This window comes from Lentinula edodes (assembly GCF_021015755.1).
Source record: "Lentinula edodes strain Le(Bin) 0899 ss11 chromosome Unknown C8R40scaffold_61, whole genome shotgun sequence".
Classification (NCBI taxonomy): Eukaryota; Fungi; Basidiomycota; class Agaricomycetes; order Agaricales; family Omphalotaceae; genus Lentinula; species Lentinula edodes.
Genome location: NW_025764367.1, coordinates 202,265 through 226,217, shown reverse-complemented (window position 1 = coordinate 226,217; position 23,953 = coordinate 202,265). Strand labels below are relative to the sequence as shown.

Genomic DNA, 23,953 nt, shown 5'->3' with positions numbered 1-23,953 from the left:
ATCTTCACCCATCCCACCGCCCCTCATAAGTTGTCTATATGCTCTCAATATGCTCTTCACACAAATCCGTTGGATCAAACGTTGGCAAAGCAGAGTGGATACTTGATGAACTTTACTACTTAGATGCGTAATAGACAGAAACGACGAGAAGATGTACGCAAAGACGAGCAGATATACAGGTATACTTAAGAACGAAGCAATGCAGATAGGGCATATTCAAACATTATATCCATCGTAGTCATGTTTGAAAATGCAATGGAGGGAGAAGAATCCCATAAGGGAATCCTGAATTATGAACATGAATAATTCTAGCAATACCGAGAGAAAAATCATCAACGGACCTCATCCCTATTTCACATCCAGCTCCTCCTGAGTAACCAGGAGCTCATTGGGCGTCAGAGGCGGTTTGCACTGGATGGCAATTGAAAGGATTCCATTTACGAGGTTGACAACAATATCAGCCGCCTATAATTAGCCAAAAAGCAATTAAAAAGTTCAATTGAGAAATTAGAACTGTACTCACCCGAGTTTGGACTGGAACAGATAAGAGACGGTAAAACTCGCCATGGATTCTTTCCATGGTACGTTGCATTGGATGGTGAATGGGTCCAATAGCAGGGATTAAAGTCATTGAACCAGCTGACACAAGTCGGAGCTGAAGCAATTCCCCAATATTGCTATTCGAATTGGCCATCGATGGGGGCAAATTTGGGTTGGCTTGAGAGCGGAGGTCTTCCAGCCACAGCGGGGAAAGCGACATTCCCCACACCCACAGGCTCTTTTGTCGTGTGATGGCAGAGTAGCCCAAAACCACCTTCAAATCCTCCAGCCGCATGCCTGGCAGTTCTATATCATAGCAAAGAATATTGTGTTGCCGCTCGTAGTAAGAATCAACTCGTGGCGAATAGACCTTTCCTTTAGATTCCAAGCGAACAAAGCACATCTTGCGATCGAATAGTTTTTGACGCTCCATAAAAGTATATGGTAGGTGGTGGGGGCTGGAATAATCTAACTGTATCCGGAGACATTAAGTATCCTACAAAGTTGAGCCTGCAAATGTAAATTATCTCAGTTGGTTACCAGTTGCTGGTCAGTTCGTCAATGCCAGTTGCCCATCAGTAGGTAGATAGCGCGTTGAAACAATATTTGCAACTATTAGTATATTTCATATCGACTAGTAGGGGTTTGATATAACCCGTAACTTAGGTTCAAACCTTCTAGATTTTCTTCCTTGAGTCAACATATAGTGTTTGATTTATTGAACAAAATAAGAAGCAACTAATTAAGTATGCTAACGGTATCAAACAGTTGTATAAGCCCCTGCGGATTCTAGCATCTGTATCAATAACCAGTTATGTACTGCAGCTTGGGCATCCTTGATTTCAGTAGCGGAATCATAGCTTTGAGTGAGGAGATAGATGAGATGCGAGACTGGAATCCTCATGGTCCGAGTACAAGTCTTGAAGGAGCAACAACCTGACAAGATATAGGCCCTACGTGAATCAGGGTCCGATGTTGCTGGAAGATAACAAGGGTCACTATCTTCAACTAGGATAATCTATGTTGTAATGAGATGAGATGAGACAAGAGCCAATTTGTCAAATGCAAGATACCCACCCTTATAGGATTTCCATCGCGCAGTGTGCGGGTGGCGCCAGTAACCGCCCAACACATTAAACGCATTCTGAATGTCGGAGACTGCAATCCAGATAAGCTAGCATTAACTTCAACGCTAAGTCGACTCTTTGCATCTTCTAGCAGTTGAGGACAAGGTGCTCCAATTCCAGTAAGAAACTCTTTAAAAACTTCTTCAAATATTTTTCCTGCAAAGTTGTGACCCGCAATACTAAAAGCATTAGCAAGTTCATGAAGGGAATGTTCACTAATGCTGCATAGAAAACGGATGTGGAGAGAGTTAAAGTCCAATATTGACGATGCTTCAACAGTGCGGACAAATTCCTCTGCCCCCCCAGAGAAGCTGCGAACAATCTTGATGATCAAAACAATTAGATTATAAAAGCAAAGATATAACCATCTGGACGTACATCGACCAAATCTACTCCAGTAGAGCAAGGAAGCTGGAAGCCTTCGATAAATGCTTCAAAGTAGGCATTATCAATGCCTACGGGACCCACAACAACGCTATGAAGCATTTCCCATGCAAGCATGCGATGGCCTGCTTCGGAACGCCCACTCAAAACGCCAACCTAGTTTTTCCTGATCAGAAATAAGCCAATCAATCTAAAGTTAACGAACCTGGATATTGTGGTAAGAAGCAAAATGGGCTGCAAAGTCAACAATGCTATCAGAGGGGCCCATATTGAGCCAACGATCTAACATTTCACTGATAGAAGGAAGGTATGAGGAAACTAAGTCTCGATGAAGACACAAAAGATTGCAATTGTTCAGAAGATATATGAGAAGAAGTGGATTGAGATGGCCTGGATATTGACCATAGACAAGAGCCAAGGCGGTTACTGCACCAAACAGTACCAACTCCCTGCGCTTATCTGGTAAAATTTCTATATCTGCAGATTGAAGAGTAGTGTAGCTCTCGAAAAGAGGCATACAGAATTCATCTTCGCGAGCATCAAAGAACTGCTTGAAAACCTCAGTCATGGTTGACTGCTCGCAGCCAGGGCCTGAAGAGATATAGTTATCCTGATTATCTATGCTATTATAGATTGTGATGCTGTTGTTATCAAAAAGTATTGCTGAATAGATAATATGGCGTACCACATAAAATGCCGATATGGCGAAAGAATCTTGCTCCAGTCCTGGCTCTGGACCGATGCTTGCATTAGCTTGATGAATTCCAATGCCATTTCTTGATCATTAGCACCCTTCACTTCAAAGCCAGCACATTCAGATCCTCCGCGGTTCACCTCTGCTACAATTTGAAAAATGGCCAGGGTACGCTCGTGGTCAAAAAATTCAGGGATTGAAGCAAGAGGTGATGGCGATATCCAGTCCTCCTCCCATAGTTTAGAGGATATGGAGTGAATGCCTGCAGCCGAAGTGAAGGCCTAGAGACAATATAAGTCAGGATTTGAAAATATGATATTCACATACCAATCTTGGCTGAGATGTGCTGCTGGTTGATCCATCTATGGCATGTTGAGGGTCATGATCCATAGATGCTCCCTGGGACATCTCGGTACTTAAATCTGAAGACCTTTGTTCACTGGTCAACGACTGAGCAACAACTCTCGAATCCTAAGTATTGTATAAGGAAAAAATCTCTTAGAGATAATAACGTTCACCTCTTCATCCGAATCCTCATTATTATCAAGCTCATCACAAGATTCCTCCATTTCTTCCTCATCCAAGGCATGAACGTTGAGATTGGCATCCGAATCATGGCGGAACATTGAATAAAAGCGTTTCGATAAGCATCTATGAGGGCGAATGCTCTCATCCGACCCTAAATAAACCTGGGCTAAGCCTACATTAGCCTCAAGTGGGTAGGCGCGAATAACTGGATTTGACCTAGTATGAGATAATATATTGTTGAGTTGCTTTTTATTTACTCACTAGCATGTAGCTGGAAATGATTGTCCTTTGTGACGACTAACTTTGGAATGACATATGTAGAGTGGCTTGATAATAAATCCCGAATGGTTGTATTGCTCTCATACGACATGGGCCTAAGTTTTGAAGTACTGTATGACCCATTGGTTCGGCCGTAGTTACTGAAGCCCATAAGATGAAGAGGAAGGAGCTCGCGTGGAGCAAGTGGTAAGGATGATGAAAGCAACGGAAGACTGTACTGATCTCTGAGTTTTATAGTAATGTCGGAGAGAAGGTCAAAAACCATAGTGGAAGTCGGAAGATTAGAATACTGGTGAAGAAGACCTAGTGCATTGAGCACCATGCGAAAGCTGTCCTTATTGATATCGTAGAAGATAGGTTGACTGGGAAGTCGGTAATGCTAAAGTAAAGTAGCATCAGTGAGGTATAAACAGATATAAAGGAATAATCATACGTTAATGATGGCCTTTGGTGGAAGAGGAAGATAAACTAGTACATCAATGGTGATGACTTCTACTCCTCCTACAGCTATATTAATACAGTCCTCAATATTTGGACCTCGATCTCTACGGGCAAGACTGGGTGGACGGATAGCCTTTCCACGAGGTTTCTTTTCTTTCCGTGCATTACGAGGAAGCGAATGAGAAGCATGGTCAAGTCGATTATTATTAGTGCGTTGGATAGCAGTGAGAGCTGGAAAACCAGAAGCTACTGTGATACGAGGGTGCCCCTGTAAGCTTGCAATCTGTCCATATCCATTGGTACCAGTTGACCCTTGCATGGTGGTATATGGCTGACAAGGGGGAGGAGGGGGCGGAAGTCCATTCTCAAGTGACTGTACCGGTACTATAGGTTGAACGGATGAAGATAAAGGCTGGGGTTCAACATCAACAGTTGATCTCTGACCCGATAAAGATTCTGGTATATGCATAGGATGCAGAGCTGTGGGAAGAGATTGCTGGCTTGGAGGGGGAAGAGGATGCGCATGGATCGACATAGGCATAGAAGGAGAATTTTGAACTGGCAAAGAAGAAGGTTGTATCTGGCTTGGTGCAGACCATGCTGTAGAGTATGGAGCTGATGGCATTAGAATTGGTACTGGATTCCGCTGGGATGTGGGTGGAGATGGTGAACTCGAATTAAACAAAGATGCTGGAGTAGGAATTGGCATGGAGGATGGAGCAGAAGATAGTTCCTGAGGTAATGCAGCCCGATTGGGTATATTTTGTGAGAGCGCCTGTGGAAGCAGGAGAGCCTGACGACGATCTTGAAATTTAGACATGCAATATAGAGCGGCAAAAATAAACATACCGTTGGAGAATACTGATTTTGACTTGGTGCCTGGGCGTTTGCTAGGGCCATGAAAGACCTTAACAGGTGGGCTATCTGGTCATTGTTTGGATTGTTTTCATTGCTGTTACCAGAGATGCGGTCCATGATCTGGAGTCCAAACTGGGAGGAAAGGAAAGCTCAAAGTCGTCCAAGCTGGTCAAGGTGTTATTTATGAGATAATAATTGTTGGGAAGTATGAAAAATGATATATACGAGTCCATAACATATAGAAAATTCAATGCAAAGTGGAAGGCTACTGGAAATGTACTGGCAAATCATTGGGATAACGCATACCGAAGTTGTTGGTCAGGTAATTGTCAGCGATGATTGATACTATTGAACTAGCTGGTCAGGTATCCCGAAGGGACTACTAGGTTTACACAAAGCAAGTGACTTGTTCCAACAAAATAGAGGTAGGTCATCTACGGCAGAGTTCAGATATTTGTAGACCATAAACAATGAGGTCAACACTACTACCAAAAGATTGGTAGATCAAAGAACTGAACTGTTTAACTGCACGTCGGAGACCTTATGAGAATCGATGGAGGTCATAGAATATTGAACGAAATCTGCCTTCATAGAGAAGCACCAGTAAAGTTTCTACATTTGAAACGTGTTTATTGAATGTTCATCACAAATATTCCAGAGCAAAGAGACATGCATACTGCGGTGCGACTACATTCTCAGTCATGATGTGAAATTATCATCAAGAAGAATCTGTTATGTAATATTCGGGAAGGCTTGTGTGATTTTCGCATGCCCAGCTGACAGCTTTGTCTGTTTCTGCGTACACGGCATTGTCCCTTCTCCTTGATCTCGCTCAAAACTGGGAACGATCGTGGCTGGCGCTGAGATGAGAGAAATATCTTGGGCTTGATGCACTGGATTTCAATCTGGACTGAGGCTGTAATAATTGCTAATAGTCAATGTTAAAGCTCTGTTCGCGCAATTTCTATGGTCAATGTTCGAGCTATTGCCCACGAAAAATAGCGGTAGTGGGGGGTCAAGTGGACTGGTACGTGATCCTGGCTTTAACTAGAAACTGATCCATTGCCACAACAAATTATTACCTTCACTGGGACATTTTTAACATCATTGGTAAAAAAAACAAAAAAATCTTGCAGGATTACGGATAGCAGCAACTTGTTTCGATCAAGTGACCTCGGGGTTATGGGCCCCGCGCGCTACCACTGCGCCATGCTGCTAACAGATCCTGGGAATTTGCAATGCCGTTAATTGGGTTGATTTGCCGACTGACCTTGGCGGAACGGATCTATCATCTCTGTTCAAGACACCGTCCTGGCCCGCAATGCTTCGAACAATCAGCTCTCGAATTTCACGACGATTTTACACGACATCACGCTACGAAACATACCACGGTGGAGCGATAAAGACATATTACAATCCAACTTTGACGGGACTTTCACCATCGGAGAACGAGTTTCGAGAAGCTGTATGGGAGTTTTCAGCGAGAGTTGTTAAACCAAAGGTCGATGAAATTGAACGAGGTGGCAGCTATAGTGCGTTGATGGAATTGCACAAGGAAATTGCTGGGATGGGGCTACATGGTCTTACTGTTCCTGCCAAAAACCTTGGATTAGAACTTGGTTATACACATCATTTACTCGCCATGGAGGCTCTCTCGTATTCCTCTGCATCTCTAGCCCTGTCTTATGGCGCTCATTCGAATCTATGTGTTAACCAACTATCGCGCTGGGGGTCAGAGGCTCAGAAATCTGAATGGCTACCGGGTTTGCTGGATGGGAGGTACTTGGGTGCTTTGGCAATGTCCGAGTCCGGCGCAGGGTCCGATGTCTTGGGGTGTATGAAGACCGTAGCAAAAAAGGTCGATGGTGGATATCTATTGAATGGTAACAAGTTCTGGATTACCAACGGGCCAAAGGCGGATGTCTTCATCGTTTATGCGAAGGATGTTGTTGAGCATGGGGGTGAGCACCTCCACCAACACACTCCTTTCCACTGTAACTAATATTTCTATAGCTAAACAAACATACACAACCTTCCTCGTTCCACGTATAACACCAGGCTTCACCACCGGTAAACCTCTCGACAAATTCGGTATGCGCGGTTCTCCAACCTGTGAACTAATCTTCACCGACGTCTTCCTACCCCCCTCCTCCATCCTCGGCGACTCACAGCACCACGGCGCAAAAGTACTTATGTCCGGACTCGACCTCGAACGCCTCGTTCTCTCCGGTGGGCCCCTAGGTATCATGCAAGCAGCATACGACACCGCCCTCGAATATGTCCACCAACGAGAACAATTCGGTGTCAGAGTCGGGACCATAGGCAGTATGCAAGCCAAAATCGCGGATATGTATACAAAGCTTAACACCGCCAGGGCTTTCGTCTATTCCGTCGCGAGGGCCGTGGACTATCATACTCAGGAAGCCGCTCCTGGCTATCCCGTCTTCCAAAGGAGAGATTGTGCCGCCGCGATCTTGTATGCGACCGATAAAGCTATCGAGGTTGCGTTGGAGTGCATGCAGTGTTTAGGTGGCAATGGTTATATCAATGAATACCCTGCTGCACGATACCTCGCTGATGCGCGTTTATACGCCGTCGGTGCTGGGACGCAAGAGGTTAGGAGGTGGTTGATAGGCAGGGAGGTCAACTCGGATTTCGAGTAGGGCGCGTGTCTGGAGAATTGAAATCGTGCTTGTACTTGTAATTTGGAATCAAATTTACATGTGTATCTTGGTTGTATATTTACTTACTTATTTTGGAATTCTTCAAAGCAGCATGGCGCAGTGGTAGCGCGCGGGGCCCATAACCCCGAGGTCACTTGATCGAAACAAGTTGCTGCTATGCGAAATTCTCCAAGATTTTTCCTTTTTTTAAACATACCTACCATGACTCTATAAAGGCCGAACCTAATATTTCAACTACTACAGGTGAATAGATGTAGAAGATAAAAGGTGAAATGGCAAGGTTCTTGAGAAGGAGGCTCAGGCCATGCTGCCAGACTGCAATAATGAGGATGAGGATAGTACAAGTGAGACAACACATTTGGCAAGGTTTCCCTCCCTCTCTGCACTGGATGCTGATGCCAAGTCTGCCATCTCGCACAATCAATAAAAATCAATCAGCACTGGGCCCCAGCCACCAGCAAAGTCATTCAGGCTATGAAAAGCAAAGAACTCTTTAATTTGCAGTTGTAAGACCTGGGTTAGAATAGGTCTTATGAGTAGTGTTAGGTATTGAGGTTTATGGTGTAGCATGCTAAAAGCAGGCTGGAGCTCGAAGGGAGCTATGGAGACCATGACCAAGGACTGGAATTACCTAATACAAGTATGATGGTGATATGAAAGACCCATGGGGAGGTCCCTAAGGGGATGGTTGACATAGAGAAGTGTGAACCAGGAACCAGAAAACATTACTGGAAGTTAAGGCTGGATGGTATTGGGAACCCTGGATAATTGTGCAGGTAGACTGAGCTACTAACAGGAGTGTGAATAGTAATGAAGGGTTCCTAGAATGAAATAGTGAACCCAGGAGGTAGTCCCAATAGAGAAGCAACACAACATATAACAGAGGGGAAGCTTCAATGTTGCTCAGGAAGATACTTGGAAAACAAGTAGGAAGCTTTGGGGAGGTATTTAGGCAGGTGACTCACCAAAACAATGGAGGTTTGGGGATCTCTGAGAATAGTCCAGGGTGGTTGTGAACTCACTTGAGATGCTTAAACGTGAAGTCAAAGTGTGTATTGGGGATGTAGAGACAAGAGACTAGATGTGAGATAGAGATAGAGAGACAGAGTCTGAGGAAACTGAGATAAAGAGGTATCCATAAAGTTAGCAGGTACAAAGGGACAGTGACTGAATCCATGTAAAGGATGTGTGATCAAAATATACCAAGCTGAAGTTTTGGGAACAAGGAAGCAATAAGAACTAATCAATTAAGGGGCCTGGCAATTGGAATCTAGTAAAAATAGGGCTAGTAGTAGCATTATTCCAGGGAAGGTGTAGAGGATCTGGGGAATTGGTAGTTAGAGATGTCATACATGTGTATCTAACACTGGGTGGGGGTGGAGGTATGTGAATGCATGTGGAAGTATGGGGAGGTATGTAGAGACATGAGAAAGTGTACAAGGAGGTCCGGGGAGGTCTGTTATATTGTGCTTGGGGGGCCAGGCAAGGCATGACAGCAGTTTGGAGACTCAGGGGTTGCTTTTATTTAATTATAGCCCCAGGTAACAAAAATTGTGTTGAAGTTGTCCTGCTTGATTTTCTTTTCCTTCCACCTTTGAACCAAAACATTGATAATAACCTGTTGTCACAGGACAAGTTCACAGATCTTAGTGCACAAAATATCCTGGTTTAAAAGCTTCAAGTTTTCTTCCACATCTGCAAAAGTGTCCAATACATATGTATATATAGAGTATCAACACAATACCATGTTCCTCACACTCAACTCCAAATAGCATATGAAAAACCTGGATGTTCACCAGAGCAAGGGTACTTGATGAAGAACAGGTTTTGCAGATGCACCCTTCTGACTCTTCTGACTGTGAAAATCAGTTACAAGGCTGAAGATATGAAGAATTGCCCTTATATATGTCATTCAATTCACAATTCCTTTTTAGACCACCTTCTTTGCCTATATATGTTGAACGCGGCTATGCTGTTCACATGCCACTATTATGATCATGTATTATAATATGTCATATGTAGTCATATCTAGTTATTTACTATATGCGGATTCCTCAGTACTTCCTTATGTAATACTGTCATACAGTTATGTATATAAACAGGCCATATCCTGTACTGGAATCCAACTCGCTTCTCTCTTACTTTTATTGCCTCACTGAGACACTAAGCTCTACTACCAGGTATGGTACTGGAGAGTGTTCCCACTACGCACTCCTTGCCTGCTCAACAATATATATGGTATGAAGTCACAGAGTCTTGAAACCGTTCAGTCAGATGTGACATGCACATGAAATTGTGTGACTATTAAGTGACTACTCCTGAAATATTACTGCTGATTGGTTTAGCAGCATTTCAGTCCATTTTCATTTTATTTCCTCACTGTATACTATGTATGGAGAATTGAGGAGGTTGTGCATGGTGCTTACTGCATGCCCTAAATATTTGACTTATAATTAATCCAAGTACTTTAATGCATTGGTTCCACTGGCCAGGTGCATGCCATGCACAGCTGTGCAGTGGCCTTCAATTGCATGTGATCATATTGGACACTTTCTTGCCAGTAGACAGTGTTATTTATACAGTTATACTTATAGTGATGGTGCAAATCAAATCCACACCCCGATTTGGAAGGCCTTATGTCACCAGCCCAGAACTGTAAATCTGTTGTTCTGCTGTTCAGAATTGAGGGTTCAAAGAGCTTATATTGCCACAAGCAACTCTTTATAGTAGAATCAACATGCTTTACAATGTGTAATATACAAAAATATTCATAAAAACAGTTAAATCACAAAATTTCCAAATTAGGGGTGTGGATTTGATTTGCGCATCACTGTAGATAATGCCTGCAATGTTCTCAAGTCCCTTAGTTGCTTTCACAGTCAACTGAGGTGAGCTCAATAGTACTCTTTGTATTTGCTCATTGTACTAACCTAAAGTAGATTCTCCTTAACAGGTACCTATATGTCATGCCTTGCCCACTGTTGATATACCTCCCCCAAGACTCCTTAGGACCTCCCCAGTAGTGATGTGCCAGCTGGGGTTTGGCTCAAAAGCCCTGGCCAAAGCTCATAAAATTTTTGGGCTCCAGCTGTGGTAGGTGCTTGATCTGTTCACTATTGGATTGTAATATAATATCCAATGTCAGTGTAAAAACACTGCCACAATGGTCTGAAAATACTGTCACAATTATTACCATGGTACTGTCATAAAGTACGCAGCCCCTATCATTTTCCTTTTCTCACCGTCTCGACGCCTTTACTTGTACGATACATCATCCCATCACTGTCAAACCCCCATCGATTACTGATCCATCGATTACTGATCCACCTGACCCATCTTCTCCTTCTATTGGCTTCCGCCACCTTCCTTGTTCCTAAACTGTACAGTATTACATCGTTGTTTCTCGCAGACCGGATTATGTATATATAGCCAACCCTCCACAGCCTGGTCCCTTATCTTGACCTCTCTGTCATTATCTGGGACCAGGTATGTGCTTACTTATTATTACCTATGACTACGATACTCAATATATCTCTGTCATTATCTGGGACCAGCCTGCCGCCGTTCTGCTTAGTCGCTCCGCCTTGTTGCCTCGTCCAGTTGCTCCGCCTCACCGTTCTGCTTAGTCGCTCCGCTTTCCCGCTCCGTTAGTCACTCCGCCTCTGCCGCTTCGTGACATTAGGTCAAGATCCATTACTGCACTGACAGCCTACCGATAAGGTTGTCCTTGCAGGGTCTATAGACACCACGTCTTCCCCAGTTCCGCCCGACTCTGAAACACCTGTTGCCAGTATAGACTGCTCCGCACTCCCGCACGCACTTGACCCCAGAGACCAAGCTCACGCCCATAACAACGACGATACTTGGCGCGATTGCCAGTCTCAACCTTGCCCCAACGCCCTTTCGAACTCAATCCGAGAGCCACTCACTGTGAGCAATATAACCTTCCTGCCGATTCCCCAGCCCCGATTGCCTACTCCCATCATGTCGACTCCTATCCCGCCTGCCCCAAACACCTCTGCGGAGGATCTCATGGCTCAGCTCATCAGACAAGTAGCTAACCTTGCTACAGCTATGGAGGAACGCTCATCCTCTAAGTCAAGCATGAACAAACCCGAGGTTTTCAAGGGTAAAGATGGCGCTGAAGCCCGTCGCTTCATGGCTCAGTTCCAGAATTGGGCGTCAGAACAACCGGATCTCGCCAAAAGCCAAGTAAAACTCATCAAGTCCGCCTTGGGCTTCTTCACAGAAAGTGCCGGAGATTGGGCAACTCCCCATCTGCTACATTTCAATGCGGAAAATCCCCCTTTCGGAGGAAATTGGGAGGCGTTTCTGAAGGAATTTAGCCAACGGTTTGAACCAATGGACCCAGGTATGGAAGCCCGTAGCGAGATCAAGAATCTCAGGCAAAGTAAAGGACAGACAGTTGCGGAATTCGCTCAGAAGTTCAAGGATATCAGAGATCGGACTGAAATGTCTGATATTGACTTGCAGGAACATTTCTTCACTGCATTACTCCCAGAGATCCGACAACACCTCATCACCGTAAACATTGCCCAAGGAATTGCTCCGACTCTGAAGGAGGCAATCAAACGGGCCATATCGGTGGATGTCTACCTGCACGATCCCACCATGACTGGCCGGAACTCTGGATACCCTCCCACGCATACTGCTCATACTACCCCTGCTGACCCCCACGCTATGGACATTGATGCAACTCACACCAGTAATGGGAATACTAGGGAAGCATTCCTAGCTCGCATGCGAGGACGATGCTTCGGCTGCGGTGCCCAAGGTCATGTCAAGCAAAACTGCCCACACCGAGAAACCACCTGCCGCTACTGTGGACGTCGAGGACATCTGGAAGCAGTCTGCCAAGACAAATTCATGGGACTCGGACGAGACCGAGGCCGACGCCAGCAACCTCGACGCCAACAGATATCCGCTACGGGACCCGCGCCATTCTCCCTATTCCCAAACAAATCCGTCCAAATCGCGTCCTCGACCCCAACATCTGCTTCTGCACCCGTAGCTGCTACTCCGAGCCCCCCTAACCAGGACTTTTCCAATCAGATTGGTCAAATAAGGGAATTACTTGATCGTGCTAACGCTATGTCCTCCTCGTCCTCTGGCTTTCAACAGGGTTTTTAAAGAGGGTACCCGCTTCGGCTGCACCGAGAGTACCCCGTAATCAGTTTGTTATGTTCGCTACTTCCTCGTATGACTCGCACCCATCATGTACAATATCGTCGATCCGGGAATTAAACTCTACTTCCCCACATTTCCGAATTCATGCGAGACTAAGAGGAAGGAATCACAGTATAACAACTGCAGCCATGGTAGACTGTGGAGCTACCGCCCTGTTTTTAAACCAAAACTTTGTCACCCGGAACCATGTAAGATGTGCACCCCTCCATAAACCAATCGACGTTTTTAATATCGATGGAACACCTAACCGAGCTGGACGGATAACCCATTTTGCACGTCTAGCACTCACAGTGGATAATCAAGAGCGATGGATGGACTTTCTGATCACCAACCTAGGTGAAGACATCATCCTTGGACTCCCCTGGCTACGGAAGGTAAATCCGGAGATTGATTGGGAGAAAGGACGACTTTCAGTAAAGCCTCCTCGAGTAACGATAGAAGAAGTCCCAGACGAGGAGATCTTGTGCTCTCATCTAGCCACCACTCACACAGAAACCCCGATCCTCGAACTCCCGGAACTGGAACCTCCCGCAGAAAACCCCCACATTGAGGTGCCACTAGAAGCAACCCTTGAACCGAGTGAATCAGCAGCAGTGGAAGAACCACCAATACACCGAATTCGAGCTAATCATAAAACTCGCCGGGCATGGGTAAAAGCAGGAATTCTAGAGGAACAGACGGAGGAAGTCTGGTGCGCCGCAGGATTCACTTACTCCCAGCAGCTAGCAGAGGAAGCCAACCAAGACAAACCCGTTAAAACCTTCGAAGAAATGGTCCCTGAGCAGTATCGTGATTTCAAGAAGGTTTTCTCAGAATCCGCCTCCGAACGATTACCTGCCCACCAACCTTGGGACCATGCGATTGATCTCGTACCTGGAGCACCGGCAACCATGCGTACCAAGATTTATCCCATGTCCCTAAACGAGCAGGAGGAGTTGGATCGTTTCCTAGAAGAAAACCTACGGAAAGGCTATATCGTCCCCTCAAAATCACCAATCTCATCACCGGTCTTCTTCGTAAAGAAGAAGGATGGGAAACTCCGTTTCGTACAAGACTACCGGAAACTGAACGAGTACACTGTGAAGAACCGATACCCTCTCCCATTAGTTGCTGACATCATTAGTCGACTTCAGGGAGCCAGATATTTCACGAAGTTTGATGTCCGCTGGGGTTACAATAACATACGGATTAAGAAGGGGCATGAATGGAAAGGCGCGTTCGCAACAACCCGAGGCTTGTTCGAGCCTAAGGTCATGTTCTTTGGTCTCACAAATTCTCCTGCCACGTTCCAAGCACTTATGAATGCTATATTTGCTGATCTCATTGCAGCCGGCAAGGTGGCAGTCTATCTAGATGACATCCTTATCTTCAGTAACGATCTCGAGGAACACCGACGAATGGTACGGGAAGTATTAACCCGGTTAGAAAAGCACGACCTCTACCTACGACCAGAAAAATGCGAATTTGAACAACAACAGATTGAATACCTCGGACTCATCATCTCAGAAGGGGAGGTGAGAATGGATCCGGTAAAAGTAGCGGCTGTTCGCGACTGGCCAGTCCCTACTAATCTTCGGGAACTACGAGGGTTCTTGGGATTTGCAAACTTCTACCGACGCTTTATCCGGAATTTTGCCAAAATAGCACGACCTCTGAACGACCTGACGAAGAAAGACACCAGCTTTACCTGGACCGACACTCGACAGAAAGCATTTGATACCCTTCGAGAAGCCTTCATCTCCGCACCGATCCTTGCTCTATGGACACCAGACAGGCCTACTCAAATCGAGGTAGACGCATCAGGCTTTGCCACGGGAGGCGCCCTTATGCAGAAGCAAGACGATGGCCAATGGCATCCGGTAGCCTTCAGATCGGCATCCATGCAGCCAGCGGAACGGAACTACGAAATCTACGATCGAGAAATGCTTGCTATCATTGAAGCACTGAAGGATTGGAGGAACTTTCTAGAAGGACTCCCTCAACCATTCGACATCATTACGGACCATTCGAACCTCGAATTCTGGCGCACTGCACAAGACCTCACCCGCCGACAAGCCCGATGGGCCCTCTATCTGTCACGGTTTGACTTTCATATGATCCACCGCCCTGGTAGAGTAAACACCCAAGCTGATGCTCTCTCCCGCATGGCAGTTCATCATGTATCGGACAGTGATGATAACCGACAACAGACAGTCCTTAAACCTGGCCACTTCGTAAAAATTGCAGCTTCGATCCTACAGAACCCCTTAGAGGATCGTATCCGGAAAGCCTCAGAACGGGAGGCACAGGTATTGGAGGGTCTCAAAACAGTCAAAGAGCACGGACTACAGCGCTTGGCCAATGGGATAGCCGAATGGGAAGAAGACAATGGGTTGGTCTACTACCGAGGTCGAGTATACGTACCAGCAAACGACGACCTACGCACTGAGGTACTCCGTCAATGCCACGACCATCCAACTGCAGGACACCCCGGACTACACGGGACACTCGACTTGGTCAGTACCCATTTCTGGTGGCCTACGTTGCGCTCTTTTGTGGAAAAATACGTTGAGGGATGCGAGGTTTGTGCCCGTAAGAAGATCCAGCGACACCCACGGGCCGTAACTCAACCATTAGATGTACCATCCGGTCTATGGGAAGAGGTAGGGGTTGACCTGATAACACAGCTACCTAACTCCCAAGGCTACGATGCTGTCTTGGTTTGCACAGACCTGTATGGAAAACAAATTCACGCCATTCCTTGCACCAGCTCCATCACAGCCGAAGGCGTTGCCGATATTTACTACCGAGAGATCTTCCGTCTCCATGGTCTTCCTCTTCACTTTAAATCCGACCGCGGACCCCAGTTTGCAGCTAAACTCATGCGATCCCTTCTCGCTAGGCTAGGAATTAAATCAGATCTAACCTCCGGATACCGTCCTCAGTCTAATGGCCAAACCGAACGAGCAAATCAGGAAGTAGAGAAATACATCCGCCTCTATGTAGGACGACGACAAGACGACTGGGCAGAGCACCTTCCCATGGCGGAGTTTGTGATTAACTCACGGTAACGAGCTTGCCTCGTTTTTGTGTGAAAGAGAAAGGAAGGAATCTAATGGGCACTCCAACCAACCAATCTAATACACAATATGCGAGTTCACTGCTATCAAATTTATTTAATAGCAAGGGGTAGCGTTGGCAAAGGTTCCGCAAAGCTTTGAGAGCTAAGTACGAAGCTTTGATTAATCAATTTGAATCGTTCTAAGGATTCGATATATGCCTTTGATCAAGGTAGATTCAGCACGATTTGTGCTTTGGTTTGTATTGATTTGGGTATATCAAGAATTGGGGGTTTGAATCAAAGTAAATTAAAACCGAAACACACAGACCCCTACAGAGGGCTAGAACTATGTGCTGGCACAACCACACAGCGTGATTTGCCCTTAAGACCAACGACTGATCCTAAGTTCGAAGAATACCCAACAACTGGATATACTTCTCGCAGTCACAAGGAGCAGAACACGACGTTCCTATACTCACAAGTGCCGGGCCCGAATGGCTGCTAGCGAAGAGGTTTCAGTCTGGCGGGAGTGTGTCTTTCCTTTTTACGGATTAGCACTGCAACGTCGTCCCAAAATCACTTGTATTCCAGATACATCGGATCGCTATTTATACATACAGAATATAGAGTCGCATAGTACAATTAATTTAATAAAATAAACGTTCGGAACCGCAAGGAAACTTCTACACTCAGTCAGATACCATTTAATTTGAATCTACATGTCCTTATTTGGTCCATATTGGTTCCAAGATTCTAGTATACCTCCAAACATAGGTAGGTACTTCAATATTCATTTAATTTAATTGTTTTTAGAGAATGACTCGAATGGTGTTCAACTGTCATTGCGGTTCAACACTTACTTCGATCGTTTGTCATCTCGTCCGGAGGCAAATCAGCTCTCCTCGATTCTAATCCTATCAATCTGATTCATCTGGATTAAACTAATTGCTTCTCTCTTTCAACAGACACCCATTGTGCCTATACTATATCAAGGGAGTTACGCATAGTATTCATTTAATTACATTCTTCAATGTTTTCTACGCCAGGACTCTTTGACATTCATTTGATATGTCTTCGGAACCTCGCAGTCTTTCGATCGTTCTTCTAGTCATTTTCCTCAACCATGCAACTTGATTGGTCTATTAGACTAAATCGCAGTCTTTTAGATTAATGCATGATCTTGTTCTAGAAGGAGTATTTTGATAATTCCTGAGTTCTAGAAAGTCATTTCGAGTCAATCCTCGGTTCATGGTCACTTGAGTAAGTTCTTCCAAACTCCTGCCAGTGTAAGGTCCAATAAGAATACCCTTGGTATGTCATACGTGAATGGTCATCCTTCGGATGTAGTCCGAGTCTGGTATAATCCTGCTTGACAAACAGGTAGACTGCTATCCGTAGGTAGTATCGGGGATGGGTAAACTAACCAACTTGTGGTAGTATGGGTATATGGTCCCTTCAACTTATTAGACTGATTCAGTATTGACTTTGACTGTCAATCTGGGTCTCAATTACAGTCCTCTCGATACAAATCTATACGTGAAAATGTCACAATTCACAATATAGACGTCTAGCCAAAATTTAGGCGTGTCAACGGACTCATTCTGCGCTAGGCATGTCCCCGTTCGAGCTAACCTACGGCTATCTTCCCCTGTTCAATATCCCAGTGGGCCAACGCAGTGGTATTCCAGCTGTGGATGACCGTATACGGATTCTCCGAGAAGCGCGACAAGATGCCGGAGCTGCCTTACACCTAGGAAAGAAACAACAGAAGGAGGGATACGAACGCGGGAAGCGGAAAGCTCATCAATTTAAAGTTGGAGACCTAGTCTGGCTCAGTGCAGAGGACATTAACCTTCAACTTTCCAGTGAAAAGTTAGGAGATCGACAGCTTGGCCCTTATCGCATTCTGGAGAAAATTGGCCCTTTAGATTACCGCCTTGACCTTCCCCTATCCCTAGATCGCCTCCATCCCGTCTTCCATGTCGATAAACTATACCCCTGGAAAGGTAACTCCATTAATGGCGAAATACCAACACCACCAGAGCCGGTATACTTAGAGGATGAAGACGAACCGGAATACGAAGTAGAGGAGATCTTAGACAGCCGGGTTCGATGGAAGAAGTTGGAATATTTGGTTAAGTGGAAAGGTTACGACGCAGGGCACAACTCTTGGGAACCCGCAGCCAACCTCAGTCGAGCACCAAAAATTGTTCGGGCCTTTCATAAAAAACACCCAACAGCGGCAAAGCCTTGACCATCGAGGGCAATGGTCATAAGGAGGGGGGTAATGTCATAAAGTACGCAGCCCCTATCATTTTCCTTTTCTCACCGTCTCGACGCCTTTACTTGTACGATACATCATCCCATCACTGTCAAACCCCCATCGATTACTGATCCATCGATTACTGATCCACCTGACCCATCTTCTCCTTCTATTGGCTTCCGCCACCTTCCTTGTTCCTAAACTGTACAGTATTACATCGTTGTTTCTCGCAGACCGGATTATGTATATATAGCCAACCCTCCACAGCCTGGTCCCTTATCTTGACCTCTCTGTCATTATCTGGGACCAGGTATGTGCTTACTTATTATTACCTATGACTACGATACTCAATATATCTCTGTCATTATCTGGGACCAGCCTGCCGCCGTTCTGCTTAGTCGCTCCGCCTTGTTGCCTCGTCCAGTTGCTCCGCCTCACCGTTCTGCTTAGTCGCTCCGCTTTCCCGCTCCGTTAGTCACTCCGCCTCTGCCGCTTCGTGACAGGTACATTGTTTTTAACGCTTTAGCTTTGTGAGAGGGGTGTAACATTAAGAATAACAGTGTACATCAATCAAACAGTAGAATTTTAGTACACTAGACTTATCAAAATAACAAGCACCAAAATCATTACTTGTGATTGCAACTACTGTCAATTCCAAATGGGACCAAAGTGGTTCTTTTCTTGAGGCTTGAAAACTAACATTCAAATTGAAAGGTACATGTCATGTCAATATAACATCTTCCCAATCCTCATTACCATTATCAATAAGAATCCAGTGTGAGTTTTCTATCACTAATGTCTTTCAATATGCTGATCTGATTCAAGCTCCAACCTATCTGCAATGACAAAAGTCTCAGAGTTGTAATGCTTCAACAATATTACCCTTTAGGTTATTATGGCATTTACCAATAGTTATTCCTGTGGCTGAAAATGGTAATGCCCATATAGGTAAATATTGTGCATTTATCTATAGGCACATCAGCCATTGCCAATACCTAGGTGAGAATTTTGACACAAATTTTGGGTACTCAGCCCCGGCTCAGAACCCAGCTTGGGGCCTTCAAAAATTCTGGGCTGGGCCCTCAGCTTTCCACAGCCTTGGAGATGGCACATCACTACTCCCCAGAATGAATCAGTACCTTTCAGCTTCATATCAGACTCCTCAGAACCTCCCAGCCTCACATTGGACTTCTTGGAACATTCCCAGAACTGCCAGAACCTCCCCTTCCCCACCTATCTCCATCTGTTACCAGATCCCACATCTGTAAAACCTGTATTTTTGGCTAAGAGCTCGAAAGCAACTGACAGCACTGTCCAGCTGGGAAAGTGCTCCCAGAAAACTGCTGGGAGTGCTTTCAGTGCTGGACAGCACTCTCCAGCTAGTATCCTTGCTCTTGCAAACATCCAGGTTTTGCAGATGCAATCCCATGTCATACACCCTAACTGGCCAGTACAAATCTTTCCTTCTTAACTTTGTTGTACCTTAGTATTTGGCAAAGGGCTGAAAGCAGATCCCAGCAGATCCTAGTACTGAAAGCATCAAGAGCAGTCTGTTTTCAGTGCTTTTCTCAATTGCTTTCAGACCCTTAGCCAAAAATATTGGATAGTAATATCAATGACTCAAGCTGCCAAACTCATCATCATGTTGCAATTTTTCCTCTTGCCACTAAAACATAGAAAGAATTATTATTATGATGGAAATCATGTCACAAATAGGGTCCTTGATGGCACTTTGGTATACTTACCAACCATTTGGCTCCAATATCTGCATGATGAATGTGCAACAACAGCAAGGGTACTATAAAGCACAAAAACAAAAAACAGCAGCATGATAACATTATGTGGAACAAACAATAAAGCAACAGGACACAAAAGTGCAGGATAGAACTGAGGCCTGAATGTTAGTATTGCATATGCAAAACCTGTAACCTTTGCTTTGACAACTCTCACTGAAAACTGCCAAACAGCTTTTTGAAACTCATTCTCAGCACTGGTGAAAGCCCGGTCAAGGTTGAATTGTAGTGCGTTTTCATCGCTCCACTGTGGTATGTTTCGTCATGTACAATCATCGTGAAACTCGATAGCAGATCGTTCGAAGCATTCCTCATTCGTTGCATGCCTAAGGCGCTCAAACGTAGGGCAATCCAAACGGCATTCCATATGCCGAGCGCTAAGAGGGTATCAAAACAAACAAAGAGTGAACAAAGTAAACTAGATAAAGATATCGGTACTATCGGGTTGAGGAGAGGGGTTCACAAGCATTCAAACAAATGGAACAACTATGTAAAAACAACAAAGGGAAGAAAACGGCGAATAGTGACCTGACAACCTAACAGCGACGGGCGTAGGAGAGAAATATGTAAGAGATGAAAAAAAAACTAAAGATAGATACATAAAACAAATAATCGATTTAATTGTACGACCATATACGAGCTTGCCAGTCTCCACTTCCTGTTGCGAGTATGTTTGCTGCTGGACTGAGGTCTATCGAAATTACTGGAAATACGGGGAAAAAGGAAGAGCGATTGGACGTTAGCGGCTGGTAAACAAGGAAGAAACGGGGGAAAACGGAGGTACATAGAAGTGCAATCATACAAGAGGTGGAGGTGTGAGACTCACCAGAATTCTTATGCCCCTGCAACATCGACTGCACGACAGCCGTCTTTGAGTCCCAGAACTGTACCCCACGATCTTTTGATCCAGAGACCACCCAGCGTCCATCATGCGATACCGCGACAGAGAGCACATAATCCTGGTTATCAACATGGTCAGTCATCCCAACGCATTTACCGAGATACGCCCCGCCCTACCTTATGTCCTATGAAATTCATCGTACACTGACTCTGCTTTGATCCATCCCCATCCCTCTTGACCAAACTTCCACCAGGCCCGCTCGGGCCCGCCCCGTTCGCTCCTTCCTTCCGGCTCTTAACTCCACTACTGCCACCGCTGCCACCCCCTGCCATCAGCGCAGCCACATCCCAATACTTCAACGTCTTATCTAAACTCCCACTAACCAACCCCTTTCCGTCCGGTGTAAACGCCACACTATAGACACTATCCCTATGCCCCCTTAATCTCTCCACCAACATCCCTGTAGCTACGTCCCATATCCTCACAACCGTATCCAACGATCCAGCCGCAACAAAATGCCCATTCGGGGATATAGCAACAGAAGTCACGCCCGCGTCGTTATTTAACGAATCCGGGTCGTTGATAGTGAGCACTTTCGATGTACCCTCTATCATGTCCCAAATCCGTGCCGTTTTATCACCTGATCCAGAGACAATGAGGCGGCCGTCGGCAGAGAAATCGAGCGAGTAAATCTCTTGTTGATGTCCGTCAAAGATATTGCGAATTTTTTTGCGTGCAATGTCCCAAATCTAAGAGATCGTTTAAATTCCGTTACCCGGGGAGAATGAGGAAAAATATTAATGCACCCGAATTTGCTTGTCCTCGGCACCGGTAGCAAGAAATTTCCCATCCGGACTGAAACACACGCTTCGAATGTAAAGGTCCCCAGACTTTCCCACTGAATCATCAACCAGAACGCTGATAGATAAAAAGGTGTGAGCGTTAACATTATATCCGAGGTTAACCCAGCGTACCATGATTTGTGACCCGTTTTCACGTCATATATTTGCGCAGTGCGATTGCATCCTGTGGCAAGGTATCTGCCGTCGGCTGAAAAACGTACACAACAAACGACGCTAAAAAATAGAGGGAAAAAATAAGAGCAAGGGAAAAAAAAGTCATTTTGATTATCCTCGGACTGAAAAAAGAATGTGCACGTACCTTTCGTGCATGAGTGTATGAACCAAATTGACGTTGAAAACCTTCTCAACCTTGGGATTATACACGATGAACCAATCCGTGCCCTCCCTCTTATATTCGGCTGGTAATGACGCCAAGTCAGCCTCATCGGGGAAACCACCACCCGGAGTGTTGATGGGTACCACAGCACCGTTGTTAGCAGGAGGGTGTACATCCATCATCGGTGACGGTCCAGCGGAGCTAGATCCAGGAGGATGACTTGATAATGGCAAACCGTGAGAGGAACCTGGTGGTGGAAGGCCAGGACCAGAAGACAATTGACCAGGGCCAGAAGGTGGCGGTGGTCCAGAAGATGAACCAGGTGGTGGTAATTTGGGTAAAGAGGCAGGACTAAAAACGTCTGTGATATAGGCACGTGGGGAAGATGAGAAGCCTCGGTTCGGATAAAGGTTACAAACGGAAGATTAGGAGTTTGAAACATACCTGGCCTTTCGGATTTCATTCTGTCTGCTTTCATCCTTTTTGGGTCTCGCGAGTCCACTGCGCGATCCCTCTCTCGATCTCTCATGGCATCTCGTTCTCTGTCTCGCTCAATCCGTTCATTACGCTCTCGTTCCCTCACATTATCACGGTCGCGATCTCTGTCGTTGCGCGAAAAATACGGGTCATTAAATGGTGGAACACCGCCACCGGCTGAAATCGAAGATGGAGGGCCACCCGAAGCAGGTCCCATTATTGGAGGGTTGTGTCCTCCACCAGATGGTATTCCACCTCCTCCCTGACGCAAAGCGTGATTTTCGGAGCGAAGACGAGCAAGTTCTTCTTCATACTGCTGGCGCACTTTACCGTGCTGAGCCTCAAGTTCGTACAAGGATTGACGTATAATGTTCAATTCATTCACTTGTGAACCAACTAGAGCATGTTGTAAGTGAATTATATACAGAAAAGAAATTCCAAAAACACACCTTTAGATTCGAAATCATCGCGCTGACTCCTAACGGTGCCTACTTCATTTACAAGCACTTCAAATTCACTGCGAATAGCTTCAAACGAGTCGTTAATCCGAGCCATACTGTGCTGAGGCCCCGCAGCGACAGCACCAGGACCACTTGGCTGGAGGCTACGATGCTGCGACTCAGCCCTGGTTAGAAAAAAAGAACCTCGTGTAAGTTGGAAAAAAAGGGCAGCTCACATTGTAGATTGAGCTACTAGACATTTGTTTGTTTGTTTTCGTCAATAGTCGTTATGCAATACTCGCCTGTCGTCGACTGACGCAGCAAGTTATGCTTCGGAATTCGAAGGGAAGAATATCAAAAGTTGACGGACGGTGATGTGAGAGGAAGGAAAGAGAGTACAAATCGGAAGTTTGATGAACTCCGCTCTTTCAACAGCTGAAAGAATTTTCGCAGGGCCCTCAATTTGGTATGCCGCCGGTTAGCCTTTTTGGTTTCTCGCGTGATGAACTAGATCAGATCGGGCTAATCAAATAATCCCCATCAAGGTTCACATTTCCCTTTTCCCTTCCGGAAGGCCATCTTCGCTATCTCCACTTCCCGCCAAAAATTCATAAGCTGTTCAGCTGTTCAACCACCCTCCACAGCCTTGAACACGTATCTGGACACGTCATCTATCCCGTAACATTCAAATTTTTCTCCAAAGTCATTAATTTCACGTTCAAGTTAAAATGAACTTCCCCTCGGTTCGTACCTTCGAGCTTCATTCAAATCTCAGGCAGAATCCGCGTGCATTCTAGCGGTATGTGTAGGTTATGTATGTTATTTCTTGATCCCAACTGATCAGTTCAATCTATATGTATTCATATTCTTTCCAAATTTACACGTTCGTATTCGAGAATCTCCGAATCGCACGAGCGGGAGAATGCGAAGGGAATAATTAGTGACACGTACAACACGTTCACGTTGACCCTCCCGGCGCGGTCGAATTAAAGTTGATCCAAGCTTTCCTTTTCGAAGAAATGGTTACGCTAAACTGGTTCATCATCAACCTTAGATCTATCATCCGGGGTTCTCGCACTTGGGTTCCGACTTCCTAAATCCTCATCAGCCAGACTTTCGGGAGAAGTAGTTGTGGAACCTATAGCCGGGCTCTTGTGAACTTGCTACAACAATTTTC

At 45.4% G+C, this 23,953-nt stretch overlaps 4 protein-coding genes and 2 non-coding genes across 6 annotated transcripts; 2 read left to right on the top strand and 4 right to left on the bottom strand.

Annotated features, from left to right (window-relative positions):
* Positions 1 to 348: 348 nt before the first annotated feature.
* C8R40DRAFT_1074448 (uncharacterized protein) lies at positions 349 to 943 on the bottom strand (the record flags this gene model as incomplete). The annotated part of the gene is made up of 2 exons (XM_046226712.1): positions 349 to 465; positions 524 to 943. 2 exons carry the CDS (start codon positions 941 to 943, stop codon positions 349 to 351), a joined length of 537 nt encoding a protein of 178 aa, XP_046080067.1.
* A 2,350-nt stretch (positions 944 to 3,293) lies between these two features.
* C8R40DRAFT_994253 (uncharacterized protein) lies at positions 3,294 to 4,339 on the bottom strand (the record flags this gene model as incomplete). The annotated part of the gene is made up of 3 exons (XM_046236753.1): positions 3,294 to 3,478; positions 3,535 to 3,931; positions 3,986 to 4,339. Coding segments are annotated over 3 exons (936 nt in total), but the record flags the coding sequence as incomplete, so codon positions are not given.
* A 1,657-nt stretch (positions 4,340 to 5,996) lies between these two features.
* C8R40DRAFT_t278 lies at positions 5,997 to 6,068 on the bottom strand. Its single transcript has one exon. It is a non-coding gene; the product is annotated as a tRNA-Met (tRNA).
* On the top strand, positions 6,069 to 7,679 carry C8R40DRAFT_1132898 (acyl-CoA dehydrogenase NM domain-like protein). The gene is made up of 2 exons (XM_046229256.1): positions 6,069 to 6,812; positions 6,865 to 7,679. Exons 1-2 carry the CDS (start codon positions 6,173 to 6,175, stop codon positions 7,512 to 7,514), a joined length of 1,290 nt encoding a protein of 429 aa, XP_046080065.1. The 5' UTR covers positions 6,069 to 6,172; the 3' UTR covers positions 7,515 to 7,679.
* Positions 7,621 to 7,692, top strand: C8R40DRAFT_t279. Its single transcript has one exon. It is a non-coding gene; the product is annotated as a tRNA-Met (tRNA).
* Positions 7,693 to 20,161: 12,469 nt separating this feature from the next.
* On the bottom strand, positions 20,162 to 23,171 carry C8R40DRAFT_1132889 (WD40-repeat-containing domain protein). Its single transcript, XM_046229255.1, has 9 exons — positions 23,013 to 23,171; positions 22,786 to 22,954; positions 22,304 to 22,732; positions 21,842 to 22,220; positions 21,655 to 21,756; positions 21,487 to 21,598; positions 20,857 to 21,429; positions 20,666 to 20,798; positions 20,162 to 20,542 (listed from the first exon to the last, which is right to left on the bottom strand). The coding sequence occupies exons 1-9, from the start codon at positions 23,034 to 23,036 to the stop codon at positions 20,457 to 20,459; spliced, it is 2,007 nt and encodes a 668-aa protein (XP_046080064.1). The 5' UTR covers positions 23,037 to 23,171; the 3' UTR covers positions 20,162 to 20,456.
* Positions 23,172 to 23,953: the final 782 nt, after the last annotated feature.

What these genes read in the sequence shown, in the direction of transcription:
- C8R40DRAFT_1132898 (XM_046229256.1), top strand. Translation starts at nt 6,173, where the DNA reads ATGCTTCGAACAATCAGCTCTCGAATTTCACGACGATTTTACACGACA. An exon ending in GGATGTTGTTGAGCATGGGG is followed by an intron (nt 6,813 to 6,864) that starts GTGAGCACCTCC and finishes ATATTTCTATAG; the next exon opens with CTAAACAAACATACACAACC.
- C8R40DRAFT_1132889 (XM_046229255.1), bottom strand. Translation starts at nt 23,036, where the DNA reads ATGTCTAGTAGCTCAATCTACAAT. An exon ending in AATGAAATCCGAAAGGCCAG is followed by an intron (nt 22,221 to 22,303) that starts GTATGTTTCAAA and finishes CCTATATCACAG; the next exon opens with ACGTTTTTAGTCCTGCCTCT. An exon ending in CCGAGGACAAGCAAATTCGG is followed by an intron (nt 21,430 to 21,486) that starts GTGCATTAATAT and finishes ACGATCTCTTAG; the next exon opens with ATTTGGGACATTGCACGCAA.